This window comes from Bos javanicus, chromosome 4 (genome assembly GCF_032452875.1).
Source record: "Bos javanicus breed banteng chromosome 4, ARS-OSU_banteng_1.0, whole genome shotgun sequence".
Taxonomy (NCBI): domain Eukaryota; kingdom Metazoa; phylum Chordata; class Mammalia; order Artiodactyla; family Bovidae; genus Bos; species Bos javanicus.
The window spans coordinates 104,783,643-104,807,797 of record NC_083871.1 but is presented as its reverse complement, the minus strand read 5'-3'; the positions used below and the strand labels follow the sequence as shown (position 1 = coordinate 104,807,797).

The window sequence follows — 24,155 nt, the reverse complement described above, 5'->3', positions numbered from 1 at the left end:
GAGCATGAGATGACTGGATGGCATCACCAACTCAAAGGACATGAGTTTGAGCAAGCTCTGGGAGATGATGAAGGACAGGGAATCCTGGCATGCTGCAGTCCATGAGGTTGCAAAGAGTAGGACACGACTGAGCAACTGAACAACAACAACAACACTTATATAGTAGCAAGTTTTTACACAACTGATATGCTTATTAACATATATTTTTCTAATTGTATCATTTCTTCTCTGTATATTAACTAACATATATTCTTTTAAAAATTATATAATGTGTATGTATATATATGTGTGTGTGTGTGTATTTTCCCCACTAAATCTTATGTTAGTACTACTACATTCCAATTAAATGCAACACCACAGCATTCTTCTTCAAATTCCCCTATTCCATGTGTGTTTCTACTTTTTCCACAGTATGAACCCAGATTCCCAATAGCAATATATGTACTCATTTGCTCTATGCTGCAATAACTACAAACTGTTTCAGAATTACAAAACCAAGATTACTACCAATAATAAATGTAAATAAAGATTTACTTGCAATTAATTTTGTGTTTAGACTCTTTTCCAGTAAGTACTTAATCCAAAGCAGAAGCACTAGGAAATGTAAATAATTTATTTACATTAGGGATTTGATATTATGCAACTGTGGATCTGGGTAGACAGTCTATGTGAGACCAGTGTTTCTGGGTCTACTGATGGAAACCATGAGGAGGGACTGCAAACTCTCACCACTCAGGGCTCTCATGACAACTCCCATGATGGACATCCTGTAGGAGAACACAGTGCTCTCCACCACAGTTAAAAGTGCACTCCATAGAAATGGTAGCAGTTATTGGCATTTCTGGCTTATGAAAGAGAGCCACCAAAGAGCTCTAAAAGTTACCCTCACAAATTCATTTCTTACATCTTTGGTGAAGAGACTTTGGATCCTCTCACAGGATAGATGTACCCTCTTATGTAAGTCCATGAATCAAAGTAAATTGATCATGGTCAAGCAGAACATCACATTAGGAATCAGTGAACTAAAATGGATGGGAAAGGGCAAACTTAATTCAGATAACCATTATATCTACTACTGTGGGCAAGAACGGAGAAGGCAATGGCACCCCACTCCAGTACTCTTGCCTGGAAAATCCCATGGATGGAGAAGCCTGGAAGGCTGCAGTCCATGGGGTTGCTGAAGGTCGGACACGACTGAGCGACTTCACTTTCACTTTTCACTTTCATGCATTGGAGAAGGAAATGGCAACCCACTCCAGTGTTCTTGCCTGCAGAATCCCAGGGATGGGGGAGCCTGGTGGGCTGCCATCTATGGGGTCGCACAGAGTCGGACACGACTGAAGTGACTTAGCAGCAGTGGGCAAGAATCCCATAAAAGAAATGGAGTAGCCCTCATAGTCAACAAAAGAGTCCGAAACGCAGTACTTGGATGCAGTCTCAAAAGTGACAGAATGATCTTGGTTATTTCCAAGGCCAACCATTCAATATCACAGTAATCCAAGCACATGCTCCAACCACAGATACTGAAGAAGCTGAAGTTGACCAGTTCTATAAGACCTTCTAGAACTAACACAAAAAAGAGGTCCTTTCCATCATGGGGGATTGGAATGCAAAAGTAGGGACTCAAGAGGTACCTGGAATAACATGTAAGTTTGGCGATGGTGTACAAAATGATGCAGGGTAAAGACTAACAGAGTTTTGCCAAGAGAACACACTGGTCATAGAAAACACCCTTTTCCAACAACCCAAGACATGACTCTACACATGGACATCACCAGATGGTCAATACTCAAATCAGACTGATTATGTTCTTTGCAGTCGAAGATGGAGAAGCTCTATGCAGTCAGCAAAAACAAGACCTAGAGCTAACTGACTCTGGCTCAGATGATCAGCTCCTTATTGCAAAATCCAGGCTCAAATTGAAGAAAGTAGGGAAAACCACTAGGCCATTCAGATATGACCTAAATCAAATCTCTAATGATTATATGGTGGAAGTGACAAATAGATTCAAGGGACTAGATCTGGTAGATAAGAGTGCCTGAAGAACTGTGGATGGAAGTTTGTAATGCTGTGCAGGAGGCAGTGATCAAAACCATCCCAAAGAAAAATAAATGCACGAAGGAAAAGTGGTTATCTGAGGAGATTTTACAAATAACTGAGGAAAGAAGAGAAGTGAAAGGCAAGAGAGAAAAGGAAAGATATATCTAACTGAATATAGAGTTCCAGGGAAGAGCAAGGAGAAATATGAAGACCTTCTAAAGTGAACAATGCAAAGAAATAGAGGAAAAAATTAGAATCAGAAACGCTAGAGATCTCTTCAAGAAAACTGGAGACTCAAGTGAACATTTTATGCAAGAATGGGCACTATAAATGGCAGAAGCTATAAGGACCTAACAGAAGCAGAACAGATCAAGAAGCAGTGACAAGAATACAGCGATGACAAGAATACCACTGTACAAAAAAGGTCCTAAGGACTCAGATAACCATGATGGTGTGGTCACTCACCTAGAGCTGGACATCCTGGAGTGTGAAGTCAAGTGGGCTTTAGAAAGCATTACTATGAACAAAGCCAGTGAAGATGACAGAAGTCCAGCTGAGCTATTTCAAATCCTAAAAGATGCTGCTGCTAAAGTGCTGCACTCCATATGTCACCATTTAGACAACTCAGTGGGGCTACAGGATTGAAAAAGTTCAGTTTTCATTCCAATCCCAAAGAAAAGCAATGCCAACGACTGTTCAAATTACCACACAATTGCGCTCATTTCACATGCTAGCAAGGTTATTCTCAAAATCCTTCAAGCTAGACTTCAGTAATATGTGAACTGAGAACTTCCAGATGTACAACTTGAATTTTGAAGAGGCAGAGGAACCAGAGGTCAAATTGCCAACATCCATTGTATTATGAAGAAAACAAGGGAATTACAAAAAACATCTACTTCTGCTTCATTGACTAAGCTAAAGTCCTTCCTTGACCATGTGGATTACAAAAAAACTGTGGAAAATTCTTAAAGAGACGGGAATACCAGACCATCTTACCTGCCTCCTGAGAGATCTGCATGGGTGTCAAGAAGCAACAGTAAGAACTGGACATGGAACAATGGATTGGTTCCAAATTGGGAAAGAAATATGACAAGACTGAATGGTGTCACTCTGCCTATTTAATTTATATGTAGAGCACATCATGCAAAATATCAGGCTGAATAAATTGAAAGCTGGAATCCAGACTAACGGGAGAGATGTCAACAACCTTAGAAATCACTCTAATAGCAGAAAGTGAAAAGGAACTAAGGAGCCTCTTGATGAGGGTGAAAGAGGAGAGTGAAAAGGCTGGCTTAAAACTCAACATTGAAAAATCTAAGATCATGGCATCCTGTCCCATCACTTCATGGCAAACAGAAGGAGAAAAAGTGGAAGCAGTGACAGATTTTATTTTCTGGGGCTCCAAAATCACTGTGGATGTTGACTACAGCCATGAAATTAAAAGACGCTTACTCCTTGGAAGAAAAGCTATGACAAACCTAGACACCATATTAAAAAGCAGAGACATCACTTTGCGAACAAAGGTCTGTATAGTCAAAGCTATGGTTTTCCAGTAGTCATGTACAGATATGAAAGTTGGACCATGAAAAAGGCTGGGCATTAGGGAATTGATGCTTTCAAAACTGTGGTCCTGGAGAAGACTCTTGAGAGTCCCTTGGACAGCAAGGAGATCAAACCAGTCAATTCTAAAGGAAATCAACCCTGAATATTCATTGGAAGGACTGATGCTGAAGCTCCAACACTTTGGCCACTGACATGAAGAATCAACTCATTGGAAAAGACCCTGATGCTGGGAAAGATTGAAGGCAAAAGAAGAAGGGGCCAGCAGAAGTTGACATGGTTAGATAGCATCACTGACTCAATGGACATGAATTTGATCAAACTGGAAACCAGTGGAGGACAGAGGAGGCTGGCATGCTGCAGTCCAAAGACTTGGACATGATTTAGTGACTGATCAACAACAATGGGATATACTTAAGGAGATGGTCAGCAGGTCTTAAAGGATGTAAGAGGATTCTGGGAAATAGGTCCAGTGGAGATAATTTAACACAGTAAATCCACCATAGTCTCCAGTCAGGAAATGAATTAATCATTTTATCTGTATGTGTGTTAGTTGTTCAGTTGTGTCCAACTCCTTGCAGCCTCATGGAGTATAGCCCTCCAGGCTCTTCTGTCCATGGAATTCTCCAGACAAGCATACTGGAGTGGGTTGTCTTTCCTTTCTCAAGGGGAATCTTCCTGATCCAGGGATTGAACCCAGGTCTCCTACATTGCAGGCAGATTCTTTACCATCTGAGCCACCAGGAAACCCCTTTCTCCATATAGTTATGTTATTAATTTGATGTGAAATTAGATTTAGTTTTTTAGATTGTACTTTTTCATTTATTTACACTCATAAAGTAAAACCAAATTAAAAGGTATACTCAGGTAACTCAGGGAAGTCTTGCTCCCATCATACCTCCTCCATCCTGCTATGACCCATCTCTTATCAGGTACTATTTTCAATATATACATATAGTTTACCATATTTTATATGGAAAGCTACACCTACACCTTGAAATAAAAGCAAACTTTAAAAATTCAGCACCCCATATTATCAAATTCACAAAGAATGTTCCAAAGAACTCTAATTAACAAGACCAAGGATAGTATAAGCAAGATGTTATAAGATTAAATAACATATTTATATAAATACCCTCTGTTAAATGTTAGAAATATAATATTTAACAAATTTTATGAATTAAAAAGCAAGATCTTCCTTCAAGAGTTAAAGTCTGAGAAATAGAATTTCAGTGGAAGAGATGACCAATGCTAAAATGACTGAAAACCTAGACTTGATGTAATAGCATTTTATTTTAAAAACAACAAAGGTCTTTTTGTTGACTATAACCTTCCTATGTAAGAATAATGGGGTGGGGTTGCTTATATGATTTTTTTATAATATTAACAAATACATGGTTCCTAGATTATTGCAATGAGAGAGTCTATTCTTTGTTAGTTGGACCAAATCTGGAACAGTGTTTAATTCACAGGACCACGTTTTAAGAGGAACATTGAAAAGAGTACACAGAAAGAAGAGAAAAATGCTTTCAGAGAACTTCCTTCACATATTTGAAAGCAGTTACACAGAATAAGAAACAGATTCATCCTGTGTTCTTCTATAAGGCAAAACTTAGATCAGAATATAGATGTCACAAAGAGGAGGATTTCAAGTTACAGTTGAATAGAGTACTGTATTAGTGAGGTCTCCCTCACTAAAGTATCTGAGTAGATTCTAGAATTCTACAGATGAGATTCCAAGTGTCTCTCAGTAGGAAGGCTGTGCTAAATCAATTCTGATTCTATTTTCTGTGTGCACCTAAATACTTATGAGAGTAATCTACTATTAAACAACACAGGAAGTATTATTTGTAATGATGACCTTGATTAATAAAGAAAATATTAAACTGTGATTAGCTATACAGCATTGAACATGGTTGGAGTTTCTAAGCTTCCTAGAAGTCTTTTACCAGATTTCAGTAGTTGACAACATTCATGAGGGATGAGACCTGGGTGGTCAAGTCTGGCTGATGGATGGGACTATTCAGTGTCTACTGAAATGCAGGTTTCAGGATAGAATCACCAGTTGAAAATAAACATATAGTCAGGGAAGAGAGGGTCAGACATTGCAGCAAGGCTTTGTAACACTGTCTCAGTCATCCACTGGAGCAATGTTCTCACCTAGGCTGTTTTCCAGCATTCTGTGAAAACATAAATGTCATAGGGGGAAAGGGGATGAGCATGTGTGCTCAGTCATGTTCAACTCTTTGTGACCCCAAGGGGATGGTGAGCAAAAGCTAAAAGAACTGTGTTGACTAAAATGTCTGCAAGACTTTAGAACGCAAGATAATACTGCTTTGATGCCCATATGGCATGCTATAACACAAAAGGGAGGTGTTATTTCTGTTTCTGCTCAACACAAACTGGCTTGGCTCATTACAGGCTCCGAGAACACAGTGTCACTGTTTTGTGTAGAGGGTTGCAGCACATCAACACTGTCTATGTCAGCACTGAGATTTAGGGGGGGATATCCAAGATGAGAGACTTAGGCTGTGTCCAAAGGCCAAGGACCTGCATTTATTTTTGCAAACAGTGGAGGCCTCCAAATCTAAAGAAAGAAGGCAAAGGCTTCTTCATGACCATACTGAGATATGTCTTGGCAATTCTCTGTAATTAAAGGGGGGAGAGTGTAAGTGTAGAATCCCCTCTGGAGAAGGTGAGGGTACGTAGCCATTTCTACAGAGTAGCTAGTTCATTATTCTAAAGATGATCTATCTGAAATGAAATATGTCTGTAAATTCTTTGGCGTCTCTTTCGTTGAATTTGGGAAGGATTTCGTGACTTACCCGTATCCAATAAAATGTAGTAGAAGTGATGCTGTGTGACTTTGGAAGCTAGGTCATAAAATGCAATACAGCTTCCACCTTGCTTTCAGGAACCCGAGGGTATGGAGCCCTCAGTCACCTTGTTAGAAGTCTCACTACCCTGAGGCAGCCATGCTAGGAGGAAGCTCAGGCCACCTGAAGAGAGGAATTCTGGCTTATGGTCCCAGCTTCAACCATCAGAGATAGGAGGAAATCAGCTTCCCAATGATTCCAGTTCCCCACCACCGGGACACCTCCAGGCAGTCAGTCTTCCCAGTTGAGGTCACAAACATCATGGGGCAGAAATAAGCCACATCTGCTATGCCTTGCTTGAATTCCGACTGAGAGGCTGACTATATTTTATAAAGGGCAAACCTATTAAGTTTAATCCTCACAATGATACAGATAGACAGGACTGGCATTATCATTACCCTCATTTTAGAGACTGGAAGAACAGCAAATGGGGATTTGTGCTTATTAGCCTTGAGATTATATAGCCAAGATGTGGCATGCCGACACTAAAGTATTAATCTTTGGATTCCAAAGTTTATGCTTTCCACTATATTTTTCCATCTGGATTCTGTGGGTCTTTAGAACAGCTTAGGGAAATCAAAGAAAATATATCCAGAATTTGATGATGAAGTCAGAAAATACTGAATAAACAAAAGCTAACAAGAATAAATATTAAATGGATGAGATCCCCCATTCTGTGGAGAAAAAATAAGAGATGATCTACATATTGTGGCAGATAAAGGTTATAAAATGCAACCAATGGAAAAAAAACCTTGGCGTTTTAATGCTATGAAGAAGTGAGATGATGTAATATTTCTAGGGGTTGATTTTTTTAAAAATGAATTAGGACAGGAATATTAGAGAATAAAAACTCTTCTGATGGTATCGAGGGGGAAAGGTGCTATGATTGGCTGCTGGTTCCATGTTCCTCTGCTTAGAATTCCTTATAGTAAAGAAGGGCACTTTAGACATGTATAGTTCAATGACATTATCCTTTACCATCATCCTCTATCATCATCTTCATTTACACTACTTTTGTCAAGCCATCTTTTGATTTAAATTTAGTGTCTCCAAGAGACTTCTCTACTTAGAAGAAAAGTACAGAGAATACTAAGCTCATCCAATAGGCGGTATTCTAATTTCCCCCTATTGTCCCCTATTTTTCAATGTAGGGGAATATTAGCATTCTGATTAAACAAGAAGCCTCACACAGAACTCCTTGCCTTGGGAGTAATGATCAGCTCCTGGACTCATATTGACTCTATCCATACACAGACATCCTGCTTAAGATGTCAGTAGGACAGTCTTCTATCTCTTGAATCATGGTGAATACAAGAAGGTCACTGGTGACTTCCCCTCATGGGTAGTCCACTTGGAGCATACCATGACTTGATGCTTAGGTTATTTTGTGATTACCTGTACCCCATCAGGAGTTCACAGTAATTCTCACTGCTTCTCACTCTGACTTTTCCCTTTTAAGTTTTTTCCCCAGCATATTTCCCCTTCTTGTCACATAAATGTATTTTTAAATAATAAGTCAGATTTAACGAATTCCATTCTGTAATTGGGCATCTCAAAGGTAATTTACCTCTCCTCACGTTTTCACGCATATTTTGCATAGAGAATGCCTTGGGCTATATTCTGTTTATGAACTGCGCAAAAGTATTTAAAATATTATGAATGATTTTCTTGAAAATTAAATGATTCAAGTTTGGATGCTTCAGATGTCTAGAATGCTCCATGCCTTGTGCAGGCCTTAGTGCATGGAAAGTGATCCACTTTAATTTGTTAAACGAACGAATCTGGAAAACGAAAAACAGACTAAAACATTTCATTCCTAAACGATGGTAAAGAAAAAAAAAAAAGCTTTAGACTTCCATTTAGATCTGCTTTGACAGACCAAATCCTTTAATGAAAAGGATCCAAGCATCATTCTGGTAACCTGGCTTTTCCTAAATATATTTCTATCAAATTCTGCTTGGCTGTTACAACCTCGGGGTTTCAAGTCTTATTTTTATGACTCGGAGACGTTCGTTGTAATGATAATAGAAATAACACAGTAGGGCTTTCCGCCTTCCTCCCTCTAGGATCTCAACTTCTCCAATCTCCTCGAGTAAATCCGACAACACAGAGCAGGTTTAGGACTGAGGAGAAGAGAATTAATCGGAGCCATGGAAACGGCGGAGCGGAGGGAACGTGGGAGAGGAGGGTGGGCAGGAGGGGTAGGCACCCTCCCCTGACGACTGCGCGAGGGCGCTCCGAGGATCACGTCACGCACCTCAGATGACGTCACGACCGTGACACGCGGGTGACGCCGTTGCCGCGGCGACTTCCAGTCGTCTCCGCCCCCTGCCCCCGCCCCTCCCCCCCGGCCTAGCGTCCTTCCCCCAATCCCCTCAGGCTCAGCTGCGCCGGGGGCCGCAGGCCGGTTCCCGAGGTGGCCCAGGCGCCGTCCCACCGCCGACGCCGCCCGGGCCGCCCGGGCCGTCCCTCCCCGCTGCCCCCCGTCCTCCGCCTCCGCCTCCCCCCGCCCTCAGCCTCCCTTCCCCCTCCCCGCCCAGCAGCGGTCGCTCGGGCCCGGCTCTCGGTTATAAGATGGCGGCGCTGAGTGGCGGCGGCGGCGGCGGCAGCGGTGGCGCGGAGCAGGGCCAGGCTCTGTTCAACGGGGACATGGAGCCCGAGGCCGGCGCCGCGGCCTCTTCGGCTGCGGACCCCGCCATTCCCGAGGAGGTGAGTGGCGGCGCACCCTGCACCCCTCCGGTCTCGGGGCTCGGCTGACTGGTGTTTATTTTGGGGGAAAGAGGTGGCGGTGGGGGCTCCGGTTGCCCTCAGCCACCTTCTCGGGGCTCTGCGGGCTGAGACACTGGCTTTCCCCACCTGTCCCTCCCCGCCAGGCAGGAGCTCGCTACGTAAACACACACAATGGCCCAGGGGGGGTTTCCCTGGTCCGCGCTCTGGGCTTGGGGGATTCGGGCAGCCGTGGTGGAGCAGGAGGCTATCTATAGGGGGCGAGACTCGGGGTTGGTCCGAGAAGGTCACGGCTGGCTGAAGGTAGCCAGCCTCGCATCTCCTGGATGTTTTCTTTATTTTTGGTGGTGGTGGTGGAGGGGAACCTGGGGCCGGCATCCTGGTGAAATACCTGGGTTAGTAGCCGGGGCCGGGACCCCAGCCCAAGTTAACGTTGTGTATAATTATTACATGGTCACGGTGAAGATGGGCGCATCCTTCTCTCTTTAACTCTCCCCGACTCTGCCCCTTTTCAGGCCGCTGCCCTCCCGCCGCTTCTCTACTTGTTAGGGCGGAGGGGAGGATTTCTCGTCACCTGTTTTAACCAGCTAATGGTTTTGATCTAGCCTCTACTTTTTCAATCCTAAGTGCCAGTGTTTCCGTTCTTTCTTCCATCCCGACCTCAGACCCCCGGTTCCTAATGTTTGCAGTGTCGCCAGCTGGTAACCCCCATCCCAATTCCACCTGCCTCCCCGCTCCTTTGCCAGTGGTCGGACCTGCCTGCTCCTAACCACAGTTTCTACTTAAGACGATTTTTGCAGCCTTCTTGTCTTAGTCTTGTTGAGGCCCTCTACTTCATTCCCCCGCTCCGTAACATGTTACGGTCACAAATCCTTCTGGACACTTTGGAACTACTTACTTTCTGAATCCTGAAGCTGTCAAGATTCCGTCAGATTTCACTTGCTTTCCTGGCACCTTTTAGTCCGTCATCCGTTGTGCATCCACACCTCTTTGTTTATTCCTACCTGTGGTTTTTAAATAGGTGTGATTGTTTCTTTCTGTCCCATTTTTTTTTTTTTCTTTTACTTCTTTAGTCCTTCCATCTCTCAGCCACTGTTTATTTTAGCCTCTTATCACCTTGTCAGATTACTTTCTTTACATTTGGGGTTTTATTATGTAAAATGTATTACATAAAATAATACACTGTATTATGCTTTCCAAATAATGAGATAATGTGTGGTATGATAACTGTGCTTTATAATTATTGATTAGATAATGTGATTTAACGCCATTGACTTTGCTCAAAGTTCTTTCCTTCGTACTACAGCACTTACATTTTATTTCCCAATTCTCATAACGTCTCATTCTTTCTTCTGTCTATGCAGTTCTCTTTTTCCTGCTTCATCATCTTTACTTTGAGATTCATCCCATATGCTTTTACTCTGTTCAGTATCAGTTTGTTCACAATACTGTTTTTGATTCTCTTACACCACTTGCATCTGTGCCCAAGATGCGTTCTGTACTACCATTTGATCTCATCTTAAAATTCTCATTTGTATATATCTATAAATATATATTATAAAAAATACTGGGCATGGGTTATGAATTGTAATTTTCTAATTTTAACATTGTTTTTGTTGAGAACTTTGTTTCCGAATTATATAAATATCTCTATATAGATATATGTGATGTGTGTATGTATATATATGTGTGTGTGTGTGTATCCTTTACACCACTTCCCATTTACTTTTCTGTTTGCATTTCTGCTCAGATCAGTTTCCTCTAATATCTGTTCATTTCCTCTAGTTTCTTGGATTTTAAGGACAGTGGTCATCCCTTCTTCCATTTCCTAGTTCATTCCATTTTCCTTGTCCCCAGTTGCCATTCATTCTGCTTTGTTTCCTGGCTTTTGGTACTTAACTTGCTGAAGCTTCCTCTTGTCTTCCCCACACCTCCACATTCCTTCTTATTTATAAACAACTTTGTTCCGTTGACATGGAAATTTATTTTTAGAATACATTGTTTTTAATGGATAAATACTTGGGGTCACATCTGCTGTCTATTTTTTCCATGAATCGGATATGCCTTTGTCTTACTCCTCACAGGTGCCTCTAGGCTTGCTTTACTTTGTAGCGCTTGTGTGGTTTTGTTGAATTGCATCCTGAAGAATGGTAAGATTAATGGGGCTTCCCTGGTGGCTCAGATGTTAAAGAATCTGCATGCAATGCAGGAGACCTGGGTTCAATCCTTGGGTCGGGAAGGTCCCCTGGAGAAGGGAATGGCCACCCACTCCGGTGTTCTTGCCTGGAGAATCCCATGGATAGAACCTGGCAGGCTACAATCCATGAGGTCACAGAGTCAGACTGGCCTGAGCGACTGACACTTTCTCTTTCTATGAAATTGTATTTCTGATTGTAACATTATTTTCATTGAGAACTTTGTTTCAAAATTATTAGAACAGTTTGCAGTGATACAGAGAAATTTTTTGTTAAGTACATTGTCTGCTATTTTATTTGAAAGGGCCAGATTGTTTGAGCTCTACTCTGAAGATTCTGACTCAGTAGGTGAGAGCTAGGGCCATGAGCTTCTGTATTTGGCATATTTCCTGGGCAGTTCTCATGTGCCAGTACTTGAGAACTTCTGGGCTAGATGAATTCAAGTTTAAATTGGTAATAATTGGAAAAGATATTAGTATCTCTTGAAACCATAAGTATACTCTTAACTAATTTTCAGTAGAAGTGTTTCCCCCTGCCTCCTCCACCGAAGTTTTTATGGCTAGTGATTAATAGTAGTTTTTCCTCCATATTTTCCTGTAAGAGCTTATAATAAATGTATTTGACTGGGGGAGGGGAGAGTAAAGGGTTAAAAACAAATCTCTTTTCAATATAAAATCAGTGTTATAGATGATAGAATAAATTCCTCCAAAAAATAATTTTAAATTTGAAGTTGGCTTACTGTCATCTTTTAAACTGTCTTCCTTATATGCACTTAAGGAGATAATGTTATGATTGTCAAGTGCATAGAACGAAATGAAAGAAAGTGTCTAAAGAATTACCTTACTTGACAGTAAAATACAGATTTTTAAAAGTTTCTCAGAGGAAAAACACATTTATTATTGAAAAATTAGAAAAATATAAGTGCAAAAAATTTTGGAAAATTATCTGTAATCTTGCCACTAAGATATAATTACTATAAAACATTTTAGTGTATATACATACACTCTTTTTTAATGCTTGCATAATATAATATATGTGGTTTTGTAATATTTTTAAACAGCATCATAAAAGATTTAACATATAGTGTGATTTTAACAATTTTTATGTTTTTAATTTAAAAAATTTTGCTGTCAGACATCTTGAACATAGAATGTAGATTTAGTTTTTTAAATTATGTTGGTAAGTGAACAAATTCCATATCCTGTATTTGTATTACTTTGTAGAAGCTCAAAATAGAATATTCGGATAAATGACAGGAGCTTATTAAATATTTATCAAATAAATGTGCTTTTACTTTTGGCATTAAACATTTACTTCTGACCATTTATAGTTCCCTGATGTTACTTTCTTTCTATGACCATATGGTATAGTATGGGACATTTTGACAATATGGTATAAAAATGTTTTGGTTTTTTTTTAATGTGTTATGCCAGGGTATGATATTTATTAACCATTCCTCTTACAGTGTATTTTTGTAGAAAGGAGCCTCTTACAATCACATGACAATTAAAATTGTATTGTTTTCAAGATCTGTTATCACTAACCTTGGTTAAACTGTGTAATTATAATAATACATTGACTAAGTAGTATTCTGGGATAGTATGTCCTTTATAATGAGGTTCAGTGTGTTAAAATACATTTTTATGAATTATGCCAAACCAGGTTGAATTGCATCATACTTTTAAAAAGTGTTAGGCCCGCTAAACTTTGTGTTTCTACAGTTCTGACTATTGCTGTATGAACTTGTTAAGATACATTTCAAAGTAGACAAAACATGCCTGTTTGTTAAAACCATAAAATAACTGTGTCTTTGGTGTTTTTAGCATTCCCTTTCTGTAGTCTTTCTTACCGTTTAATGAACTCCTTCCTTTCGGCGCCACTCACCTCTTCTTTTATTTAGAAATTTTCTGACATCTGTCACTTATGTATGCTGACTATTAAAGGAATTGATAGTAAATGGACAAGAAAGAAACTTTGGAACTGAGTACTCAAATCCTTGAATGTAGTAAAACCTAAAAGCAACTTGATTTAATTGTATTTAGATAATAGGCTAGAAAAATTATATTAAGACTATAGGCTAAAGAAGTCTGATTTATTTTGATTCCCTATTTCTGGCTTTACTGTTGAGGGAGCGATCGGGTCATAACAAATGGAAACCTACGCTCTAGGAGTGCTAGGGAAGAAAGGGAGGGAGCTTTGTTAGCATTTGTATACTGCTTTGTTAGCGTTTTCTAAGACCTGATGCTTACCTTGTTGAAGAATGAAGCATTTATTTTAGTGTTCTTTTTTTCTCCAACCATAAAGCTCTTTTTCTCCTTTAGAAATGCAAAAGTGCATTTTCCCCCTTGACATCTTGATATTAATTTAGCTGGTACTTAGTGAACATTTTGTGTCATCTTCCTCTTTTATGAAATTCAGTATGTTCCCTTGCTTCCTAAATTTCTGCCTCAAATTGTCATTCAGATAAACCTTTAGAGTCAGTGGCTTTTACTGAATTTTTCTTCCTCAGAAGTTGAATTGTTTTGAGTCCTTTTACTCATTCTTTGTCTAGTTCATCTGAATTGGTTATCCTGTAAAGTCAGGATTGGCAATAGCTATACAGCTTCTGGATTCAAAATGGATGAGCCTGTTGAGGAGCTTTTCTGTTTTGTAAACAATGCTTACATGGTCATAACGTTATAGATAAGAACCAAAAATCTAGCCTTATTTCTTCTGTTCCTTCCTTAAATATTTGGTGGCGGCATTGACATATTCTGGGAAGTGGTTTTAATTTTTCAGTTTTCTTTTGTCCACCAATCTAATTTACTGTCGCATAATTAGCACGGTAGTCAGAAGAAACTTTAATACAGCCTCTACTCTAACATTAAGCAATTATTTTTTTCTCCCCTCTATCCTCTGAGATTATTTTGGTTTCCATGATTTCTCTTGGGTTTAAAAAACTGTTATTCTTGTTTCCCCCCATATCAGGACTGTGCTTATAGAGGCAAAGAGATGCTCAATAACATTACATTTCTTTTTGGGTTCTGGGAATGCCCTTGATAAAGAATATAAAAATTGCTCTGAACTCAGTTAACTTTATATCTTCTGGAAGCTCTGTAACGTGAAATGAAACATCATTTTTATTCTTGTAATATAGCTGCAATTATTGACAGCACTTTGGGGACAAATGTGCCATAAGATTGTGGTTTTCCAATTACTATAGAGCTCTAGTACTGTTTTTAAAAACACATTAGCGCTGTAAGAAATATAGATTTTTGAGTTGCTCTAATATCCATATACATGAAGCAGTTTTTGACTCTTTTGTACATTTTTTTATCCTCATCTGGCACATAGGTACTCAGATATTTAGTGAAAGAATTGGTTAATGTGTACAAAACAGGGAATATAAGCCAGTATCTTATAGTAACTTTAAATGGAGTACAATCTATAAATTTTTTGCATTATTGTGTTGTACACCTGAAACTAATATAATAGTGTAAATCAACTATACCTCAGTTAAAAGAAGATTTTTTTAAAGAATTGGTGAATGAAACCCTGTTAGGTATGGTGCACTTGGATTTTCTGTACCATTCATTTCTCTTTTTTTAATGCTACTCATAAAATCAGTTTATTAGATTGACAACCACCTGGTTGGAACAATTTGTTTTGAGGGTATTAGGGACCTTCTACAGAGCTTACCTCAAGGCTCTATTTAGTCCCACTATACTTTAACTGTTGAAATTCTTCATTTATCTGCATTAGGCATTGATCTCCTTGAAAGAAAAGGAGTTGGCTTTTTTACAGAAGATGGCTGTAAAAATTTTAGAGCTACTGTTCATGGAAGAGAGATTTGTGCTGACATGAATCTTCCCAAGTGTAGTAATCTGTGTAGAAGATTTTCGGCAACTTGTGTTTAAGGCAGCAATCAGCTGACTTCTGTGTAAAGGGTCAAGTGATAAATATTTTAGGTACTGTGTTTCTAACTGCTCTGTCTCTGTTACAAAGACTGAACACTCAATGATTGTATTGTAGCATAAAATCAGCTAATAGACTGTGTAAATGCATAAGTGTGACTGTGTTCCAGTGAAGCTTATTTATGGACGCTGAAATTTGACTGTGTCATGAAATATTATTTTCTTTTTTTTTCATTGAAAAATGTAAAAACATTCTTGACTTGTGAGCTGTACAAAAAAACAGCTAGGGTGGGGGCAGATTTAGTTCATGGGCCAAAGTTTTCTACTTAGTCTAATGGAGACTGAGTAGATCATATTTGAGGTTCTGAAGTTAAGGTGTGATTTAGAGTTCTGTAAGTTTTTAAAAGTCAGGTTTATTGGGTTATAATTCACACATACTATAATGTACCATTTTAAACACACAACTTGATAAGTTTTGACAAATGTGTATAGTCATGTAACTACTGCCACAATCAAGGTAAAGAACATTTCCATCAAAAGTTCGCTAATTCCTCTTTTCATTCATTTTCCCAGCTACACTACTGCCAGTCTTGACAAACACTGAGCTGACTTCTAGCTTTGCCTTTTCCAAAGTCATAAATGGGGAATCATACAGTATGTGTTACCATGTATTTGGTGTCTTTCATTTAGTTTGATTTTTTTTTTTAAGTTGAAGTTTTTTTTCCTCTAACTTAAGCCACTTAGAAGTTTTAAGTCTTTTGTTTTTATGTTTTATTTTATGTATTTATTTATGTTTTTGACCGCTTCAGGTCTTAGGTGTGGCATGCAGGATCTTTGTCGCAGTGCGGGCTTTCTAGTGCTGGTGTGCGAGCTCTAGAGTGCTGCGTGCTCAGCAGCTGCAGTGCATGGGCTGAGTGGCTGTGGACCAGGGATTGAACCCATGGCCCCTGCATTACGAAGTGAATTCTTAACCATTGGACCACCAGGGAAGTCCCTAGTTTGGTATTTTTGAGATTCACTCATGTTTTTGGCATGTATCAGTAATTGGTTTCTGTTTATTGCTTAGCAGCAGCGTATGGATGTTGCGCATTTACCAGTTGATGGGTAGCAGGGTTCTTTCTAGTTTTTAGCAGTTATAAATAAGGTTGCCAGAAATGTTGGGTTCAGGTTTATGTGTGGACGCTGGGTTTTTTATTTCTCTAGTAAGGAGCTAGAACTTGGATTAATGGATCATATGGTAGGTGTATATTTAATTTTATAGGAAACTGTCAAACTTTTCTAAAGCAGTAATACCATTTTGCATTGCCACTCACAATGAATGAGAGTTCCAAACTTTATCCTTGTCAACCCTTGGATTATCAGTCTTGTTAGTTTTAGCAGTTCTAATATGTATGCAGTAGTAGCTCGTTGTGGTTTTAATTTGCATTTTCCTAATGATTAATGATATTTGACATCTGTTTATATGCTTAGTTCCATTCAGTTCAATCGCTCAGTCATGTCCGACTCTTTGTGACCCCATGGACTGCATTACGCCAGGCCTCTCTGTCCATCACCAACTCCCGGAGTTTACCCAAACCCATGTCCATTGAGTCAGTGATGCCATACAACCATCTCATCCTCAGTCATTCCGTTCTCTTCCTGCCCTCAATCTTTCCCAGCATCAGGGTCTTTTCAGATGAGTCAGCTCTTCGTATCAGGTGATCGAAGTATTAGAGTTTCAGCTTCAACATGAGTCCTTCCAAAGAACACCCAGGACTGATCTCCTTTAGGATGGACTGGTTGGATCTCCTTGCAGTCCAAGGGACTCTCAAGAGTCTTCTCCAACACTACAGTTCAAAAGCATCAATTCTTTGGCACTCAGCTTTCTTTATAGTTCAAGTCTCACATCCGAACATGACTACTGGAAAAACCATAGCCTTGACTGGATGGACCTTTGTTGGCAAAGTAATATCTCTGCTTTTTAATATGCTGTCTGGGTGGTCATAACTTTTCTTCCAAGGAGTAAGCATCTTTTAATTTCATGATTGCAGTCACCATCTGCAGTGCTTTTGGAGCCCCCCAAAATAAAGTCAGCCACTGTTTCCACTGTTTCCCCATCTGTTTCCCATGAAGTGATGGGACTGGATGCCATGATTTTAGTTTCTGAATGTTGAGCTTTAAACCAACTTTTCACTCTCTTCTTTCACTTTTATCAAGCGGATCTTTAGTTCTTCGCTTTCTGCCATAAGGGTCGTATCATCTGCATATCTGAGGTTATTGATATTTCTCCCACCAATCTTGATTCCAGCTTGTGCTTCATCCAGCCTAGCGTTTCTCATGATGTACTCTGCATATGAGTTAAATAAGCAGGGCGACCATATACAGCCTTGACGTAATCTTTTTCCTATTTGGAACTAGTCTGTTGTTCCATGTCCAGTTCTAACTTGGTTCCTGACCTGCATACAGATTTCTCAAGAGGCAGCTCAGGTGGTCTGGTATTCCCATTTCTTTCAGAATTTTCCACAGTGTATTGTGATCCATACAGTCAAAGGCTTTGGCATAGTCAATAAAGCAGAAATAGATGTTTTTCTGGAACTCTCTTGCTTTTTCTGTGATACGACGGATGTTGGCAATTTGATCTCTGGTTCCTCTGCCTTTTCTAAATCCAGTTTGAACATCTGGAAGTTCACAGTTCGTGTATTGTTAAAGCCTGGCTTGGAGAATTTTGAGCATTACTTTACTAGCGTGTGAGATGAGTGCAATTGTGCAGTAGTTTGAGCATTCTTTGGCATTGCCTTTCTTTGGGATTGGAATGAAAACTGACCTTTTCCAGTGCTGTGACCACTGCTGAGTTTTCCAAATTTGCTGGCATATTGCGTGCAGCACTTTCAGAGCTTCATCTTTTAGGATTTGAAATAGCTCAACTGGAATTCCATCACCTCCACTAGCTTTGTTCGTAGTGATGCTTCCTAAGGCCCACTTGACTTCACATTCCAGGATGTCTGGCTCTAGGTCAGTGATCACACCATCGTGATTATCTTGGGTCATGAAGATCTTTTTTGTACAGTTCTTCTGTGTATTCTTGCCACCTCTTCTTAATATCTTCTGCTTCTGTTAGGTCCATACCATTTTTGTCCTTTATTGAGCCCATCTTTGGATGAGATGTTCCCTTAGTATCTCGAATTTTCTTGAAGAGATCTCTAGTCTTTCCCATTCTATTATTTTTCTGTTTCTTTGCACTGATCACTGAGGAAGACTTTCTTATCTCTCCTTGTTATTCTTTGGAACTCTGCATTCAAATGGATCTTTCCTTTTCTCCTTTGCTTTTCACTTCTCTTCTTTTCACAGCTATTTGTAAGGCCTCCTCAGACAGCCATTTTGCTTTTTTGCATTGCTTTTTCTTGGGGATGTCTTGATCCCTTTCTTCTGTACAATGTCACAAACCTCCAACCATAGTTCATCAGGCACTGTGTCTATCACATCTAGTCCCTTAAATCTATTTCTCATTCACTTGCTCATATATTTTCTTTGGTAAAGTAGCCATTCAGATCTTTTTATGTAGTTTTTACCTTCTTTTTATGGAGTTGTAAGAATGTTGTATACATAACCTGGATACAAGTTCTTTGTTTCAGACATGTGTTTTGTACATGCCTCCCAGTCTGTGGCTTGTCTTTTCATTTTCCTAAATGTTCTTTGAAGAGTAGAAATTTTGTTTTTGATGAAATAAAATTTATCAATTTTTTATTTTATGTTTCATGCATTCTGTGTCCTACCCAGTATATATTTGCTCAACTTAAGTCTGTAAAATTTTCTCCCATGTTTTCTTCTATAAATTTTACAGTTCTGGCTTTTACATTTCGGTCTGTGATCCTTTTGGAGTTAATTTTTCTATATACTGTGAAGTAAGGGTTAAAGTTTGGTCATTCTTTTTCATATGGATATCCAGTTTTTCACCTTCCTTGAAGAGACTAACCTTTTTCTGTTGAATTACCTTGGCACCTCTATTTAAATCAGTTGATTGTATTTGAGTTTTATGCTTTATTGACCTATGTCTCTTCTTTGCCTGGTACCACACTGTCTTGATTACTCTAGCTTTTTTTTTTAAAGTTTATTTATTTATTTGACTACAGCAGGTCTTCACTGTGGATGCAGGTTCTTGAGTTGTGGCATGCAACTTCCTGGTTGCAGCATGTGGATCTAGTTCCCTGACCAGGGATCGAACTCTGGCCTCCTGCATTGAGGGCGTGGAGTCTCAGCCACTGGACCACCAGGGAAGTCCCTGATTACTCTAGCTTTATAGTTCAGTCTTAAAATTAGGTAGATCCAGTTTGTAGGATTTTTAGAACTTTAAAATTTGATTTTTAAAGTTCTTTTGTGCTATTGTATTTTTTGACAGGACAGGATTCATAATTTTTTCCCAGTTCTCAAAGGTGTCTTCTATCCAAGAAAAGTTTAAACTCACTGTAGTATATAGTTAACACATCCCTTCCTTGATTTATTTGGTGGAGAGGTTGTGAAAAGTGGCAGATACAGAAAACGTGTTTCATCCAAAATTAACTTCATAAGAAATGAAGAAAATATCTTAGTAGGTGGCACCAGAAGGTCAACAGTGTCCTTTTTTTTTTTTTTTGACCTACATTTCAAAAATATTAACTCTATAATCAAGATATGTATAGGTGAAAGTGAATATGTTAAGTTGTTTTTTCACCAAAAAAGTTATGGAAAATGTCAATCAGGTGTTTGGAGTTACTAGTTTATAATACTAGCTGTGTTATTCTCCATCTTCACTGTGAGTTTTTCCATTTGAAATCTATGTCATGTTCTATGATGTTCCAGAATTAGCACCTTTATTACTCTTAGAGTCATCATTAAATTGTTTCTACTCAGGATAAGCATATAGTGATGGTTGGTCATATTTCTTCCTTTTTCATTGGGACCCATAGGACCTATTACCTTGTTTGAAATTACAATGGTGGTAGCTTTTTGTTCCATAGCCTGAAGGGCTTCCCTGCAATGTAAAATGATAGTTGTAGTCATTATTTTCACTTAAGAATTATGAATACATTACCTGATTTTTTTTTTCTTAGTTTCCTTGTGAAGGAAGGAAAACTTAAGACTTAAACATCAGTGAAAGTCTTGAAATACCTGACTTAGTACAGGGTCTTGTGACAGTTGGGAGGGTAGACTATTCAGGCTTCTGTTCATGTTGTAGGTTCGGTTCAGTTCAGTCGCTCAGTCATGTCCAACTTTTTGTGACCCCATGAATTGCAGCACACAAGGCCTTCCTGTCCATTACCAACTCCCAGAGTTTACCCAAACTCACATCCATTGAGTCAGTGATGCCATCCAGCCATCTCATCCTCTATCGATTCCTCCTCCTCCTGCCTTCAATCTTTCCCAACATCAGGGTCTTTTCAAATGAGTCAGCTCTTTGCATCAGGTGGCCAAAATATTGGAGTTTCAGCTTCAACATCAGTCCTTCCAATGAACACCCAGGACTGATCTCCTTTAGAATGGACTGGTTGGATCTCCCTGCAGTCCAAGGGACTCTCAAAAGTCTTCTCCAACACCACAGTTCAAAAGCATCAATTCTTTGGCGCTCAGCTTTCTTCACAGTCCAACTCTCACACCCATACATGACTACTGGAAAAACCATAGCCTTGACTAGACAGACCTTTGTTGGCAAAGTAATGTCTCTGCTTTTGAATATGCTTTCTAGGTTGGTCATAACTTTCCTTCCAAGGAGTAAGTGTCTTTTAATTTCATGGCTGCAATCACCATCTGCAGTGATTTGGAGCCCAAAAAAATAAAGTCTGACACTGTTTTCCACTGTTTCCCCATCTGTTTCCCATGAAGTGATGGGACCAGATGCCATGATCTTCGTTTTCTGAATGTTGAGCTTTAAGCCAACTTTTTCACTCTCCTCTTTCACTTTTCATCAAGAGGCTCTTTAGTAGTAGTATCTGGCTACTTTGCAAATTTTGAAATGGCACTTACAGGGAGAGAGAACCACAACATTTTTGGAGACTATTTTGAACTGTTGTTCCAAAATCAATGTGTTTTAAAAAAAGTATGTGTCTCCTTACTGTAAAAAAAAATGCCTTGTGTTTAAATTGAGAAATACTCTACTTTTGTTTTATATTTTTCTTTTACTAAATATATAACCTTTAAAGTAATAACACCAGAAAAATTTGACTTTATTTCCAGAATGGCTTAAATTAAATTTTAGGATGCTTTGAATTAGTCACTTACCTTTGAGTATTTGAAACAGTTTAAAATATTGCTTGGGGGTTATTCCTCTGTTGACCTAAGATTTTTATACTGTATTTGCTGCATTACGGTACTTATTTTGCAAAGTAAATTTCTGTTTGTATTTATAGATGTGCTTTATTAAAGGAGTTTACTAGCTCCAGCAGTGATATTGTAAATAGTTATTAGAACTTCTATTTTATTTTTTTCCCATGTTGGGTCTAATCCCATTTTGTCCATTTTAAAGTTTGTACTCTCTACCTAGAAATCTCTCCGAAGTATAGAGGGAAAAAAACCCCAACAGTTACTAATTTGAGTTTTGTTTTTAAAGAGTTCTTCGTAGCATAATTTCTGGTCATGTATGAAGGTAATTTAATTTCCATTTATTATTTAGAAAAAAAATCCTACCTTTTCCATGAGTCCCAAACAATTACTGCCTTCCTATTTTTTTTTTTTTACTATGAAAAGATGAAGAACTATTGTTAATTGTTCCTACATAACTCAGAATTAATTTTTTACACATCACATTACTAAATTTCCGTGGGAATAGTGTCAGAAGTTTGAGCAAACTCTGGGAGATAGTGAGGGCCAGGGAATCCAGACGTTCTGCAGTTCATGGGGTCACAAAGAGTTGGACATGATTGAGCGACTGCACAATAACAGGTGTCAGAGAACTTCAGATAGGGAAGACTTTATGATTTAGTATAGTCCTTACATTCCTGTTCTGCAACTACTGAAAATGTTCATTTCGTCTTAGTTTTTACATGCTTGCTTCTACAATGTGAAATGTTCTGCCCGTATATTCTTTCTGTGTGTCTTCTCACTTTAAGAGTAAATTACACAATCTAAAAGTTTCATTACGCATAAAGATTTAGTGCAGTGTAACGTTTTGGTGGGTTTATTGCAGATGATTTTTCTACTACTGAATTTGGCACTTCAGTTGCTATATGTATTTAGGAATCAAACTTTTAGTTATTGGTTATCATGAATGGGTACTTGAGAGAAAAGTTTAATCCTGAAGTCATAACTGTTCGGTGTCATAGCCATTCATACACTGCTTGGTTTTCACTGGCAGTTCTTGATCCCCATCCTGCCCTTCTTCATGCTATGTACTGAACTTGTAAGTGGATAACAAGGGTGGCGTGAGAATACATACAAGCCTTCACAGAATTATAGTTGTGTTATTTTTATGCCAATTTTTGGGACAAAGATAAATATATTCAAAATTTTGCTTTCAGATATCTTTATGGCATTTTTAAAGAATGTCCAATGACATACTTTAGCACAGGGCTCTAGTTGTCAAAAACTTCTGGTTAGTTCTTAAAGTAGGACTGATGATTGACCTAGTAGAACTGTTTTAGTGTTGCCAATATTCCATTAACGTTATCTTTAAACCACTGTTGAATTAAAGAAATTTAAAGTGCCAGCATATTGGTATTTTCAGTAAACATTTCATAAGAGTGAGGTAACTTCTCTGTATGAGAGTAGAAAGACTGTATATCATGGCTTTATAGGAAGAATGGTAAGCATTAGGACTTGTGTTTTGGCATTTTTAAAGCTATTGTCCACCATTTGCATTGTCATCCTTCCAAAACTACATTGATAAATTTTGTATTGAGTCATTTCACAGGACAATAGGTATTTATGTATTCAATAAATATTTGAATTTCTACTGTGCCAGGTAGTAATCTAGCTTACATTCTGGTGTAGGGGTGTGTGTGTGTATGAGAGAGACACACACACACACTCAAAAAAAATTTTATAGTATGTTTGAAGGTAGTAAGTACTATGGAAAAATGAAAGAGCAGGTAAAGTTTGGGATTAGGTAGCAATTTAAAATAGAGGTAGGTAGGACCTTGTCTGAAAAGGGTGACATTTGAGCAAAGATTTTAGGAGGGCAGAGAAAAATGTATCAGAAGAACCAAGATCAAAGGTTCTGAGCCAGGGATGTACCTTGCCTGTTTAAAAAACGGTAAGGATGCGAGAGCTGCTGAAGTGCCTTGAGGAAGGGAGGTGAATAGTAGGATGAAATCTAAGAGGTCTTGAAGCAGCAGTGGGAACATGACCACAGGCCATGTGAGGAGTTTGACTTTAAGTGAAATAAGTAGCAGTCCAGAGCTGAGTGCTATGATCTGACTTATGTGGAAATAGGAATGCTCTGATGGCTATGGGGGCAATAGGTTGTAAAGGGCAAGGATGGACACAAGGGAGCCAGGGAGGAGCCTCTTCCAGTCCTCTAAGGCAGTGGCTTACTAGATTGGTAGCAGTAGAAGTCTTGGGAAGTGGTCAGAGTTTGGACATTTTGAAAGTAGAGCTAACAGGATTTATTGATAGATTGAAGGTGAGATGTGCAAGAAAGAGAGGTGTCATGGGAAAGGGGAGGGTTCAGATTAAGAATTCAGTTTTAAGGATGTTAAGTTTGAAATACCTATTAGGTGTCCAAAATGTTGAGTAAGCATTTGGTACATGAGTCTGGAATTTGAGAGTGAGGTCCAGTGGCAGAGACTGTTCACCATATCTATGTCTTATTTGCTTTGAGTATAAAGAGAATAGTCCCTTGTAGTTAGCTGTGATCGTGTGATTAAGTTCAGGCTAATGCTATGGTTTTTCCAGTGGTCATGTATAGATATGAGAGT

General features: G+C 38.9%; 1 protein-coding gene across 14 annotated transcripts in view; it reads left to right on the top strand.

Moving 5' to 3' along the window:
- The first annotated feature begins 8,803 nt into the window (after positions 1-8,803).
- The window catches only part of BRAF (B-Raf proto-oncogene, serine/threonine kinase), a 178,058-nt gene continuing 162,706 nt past the window's right edge, over positions 8,804-24,155 (top strand). For 9 of the 14 annotated variants that reach the window (XM_061414919.1, XM_061414932.1, XM_061414922.1 and 6 more), the window contains exon 1: positions 8,805-9,185. In XM_061414919.1, coding sequence (XP_061270903.1) covers positions 9,051-9,185 — 135 coding nt within the window. In that variant the 5' untranslated portion in view covers positions 8,805-9,050. Of the gene's footprint in view, positions 9,186-24,155 lie in introns of all 14 variants that reach the window. The other 5 variants (XM_061414921.1, XM_061414918.1, XM_061414925.1 and 2 more) reach the window with 3 other exon arrangements.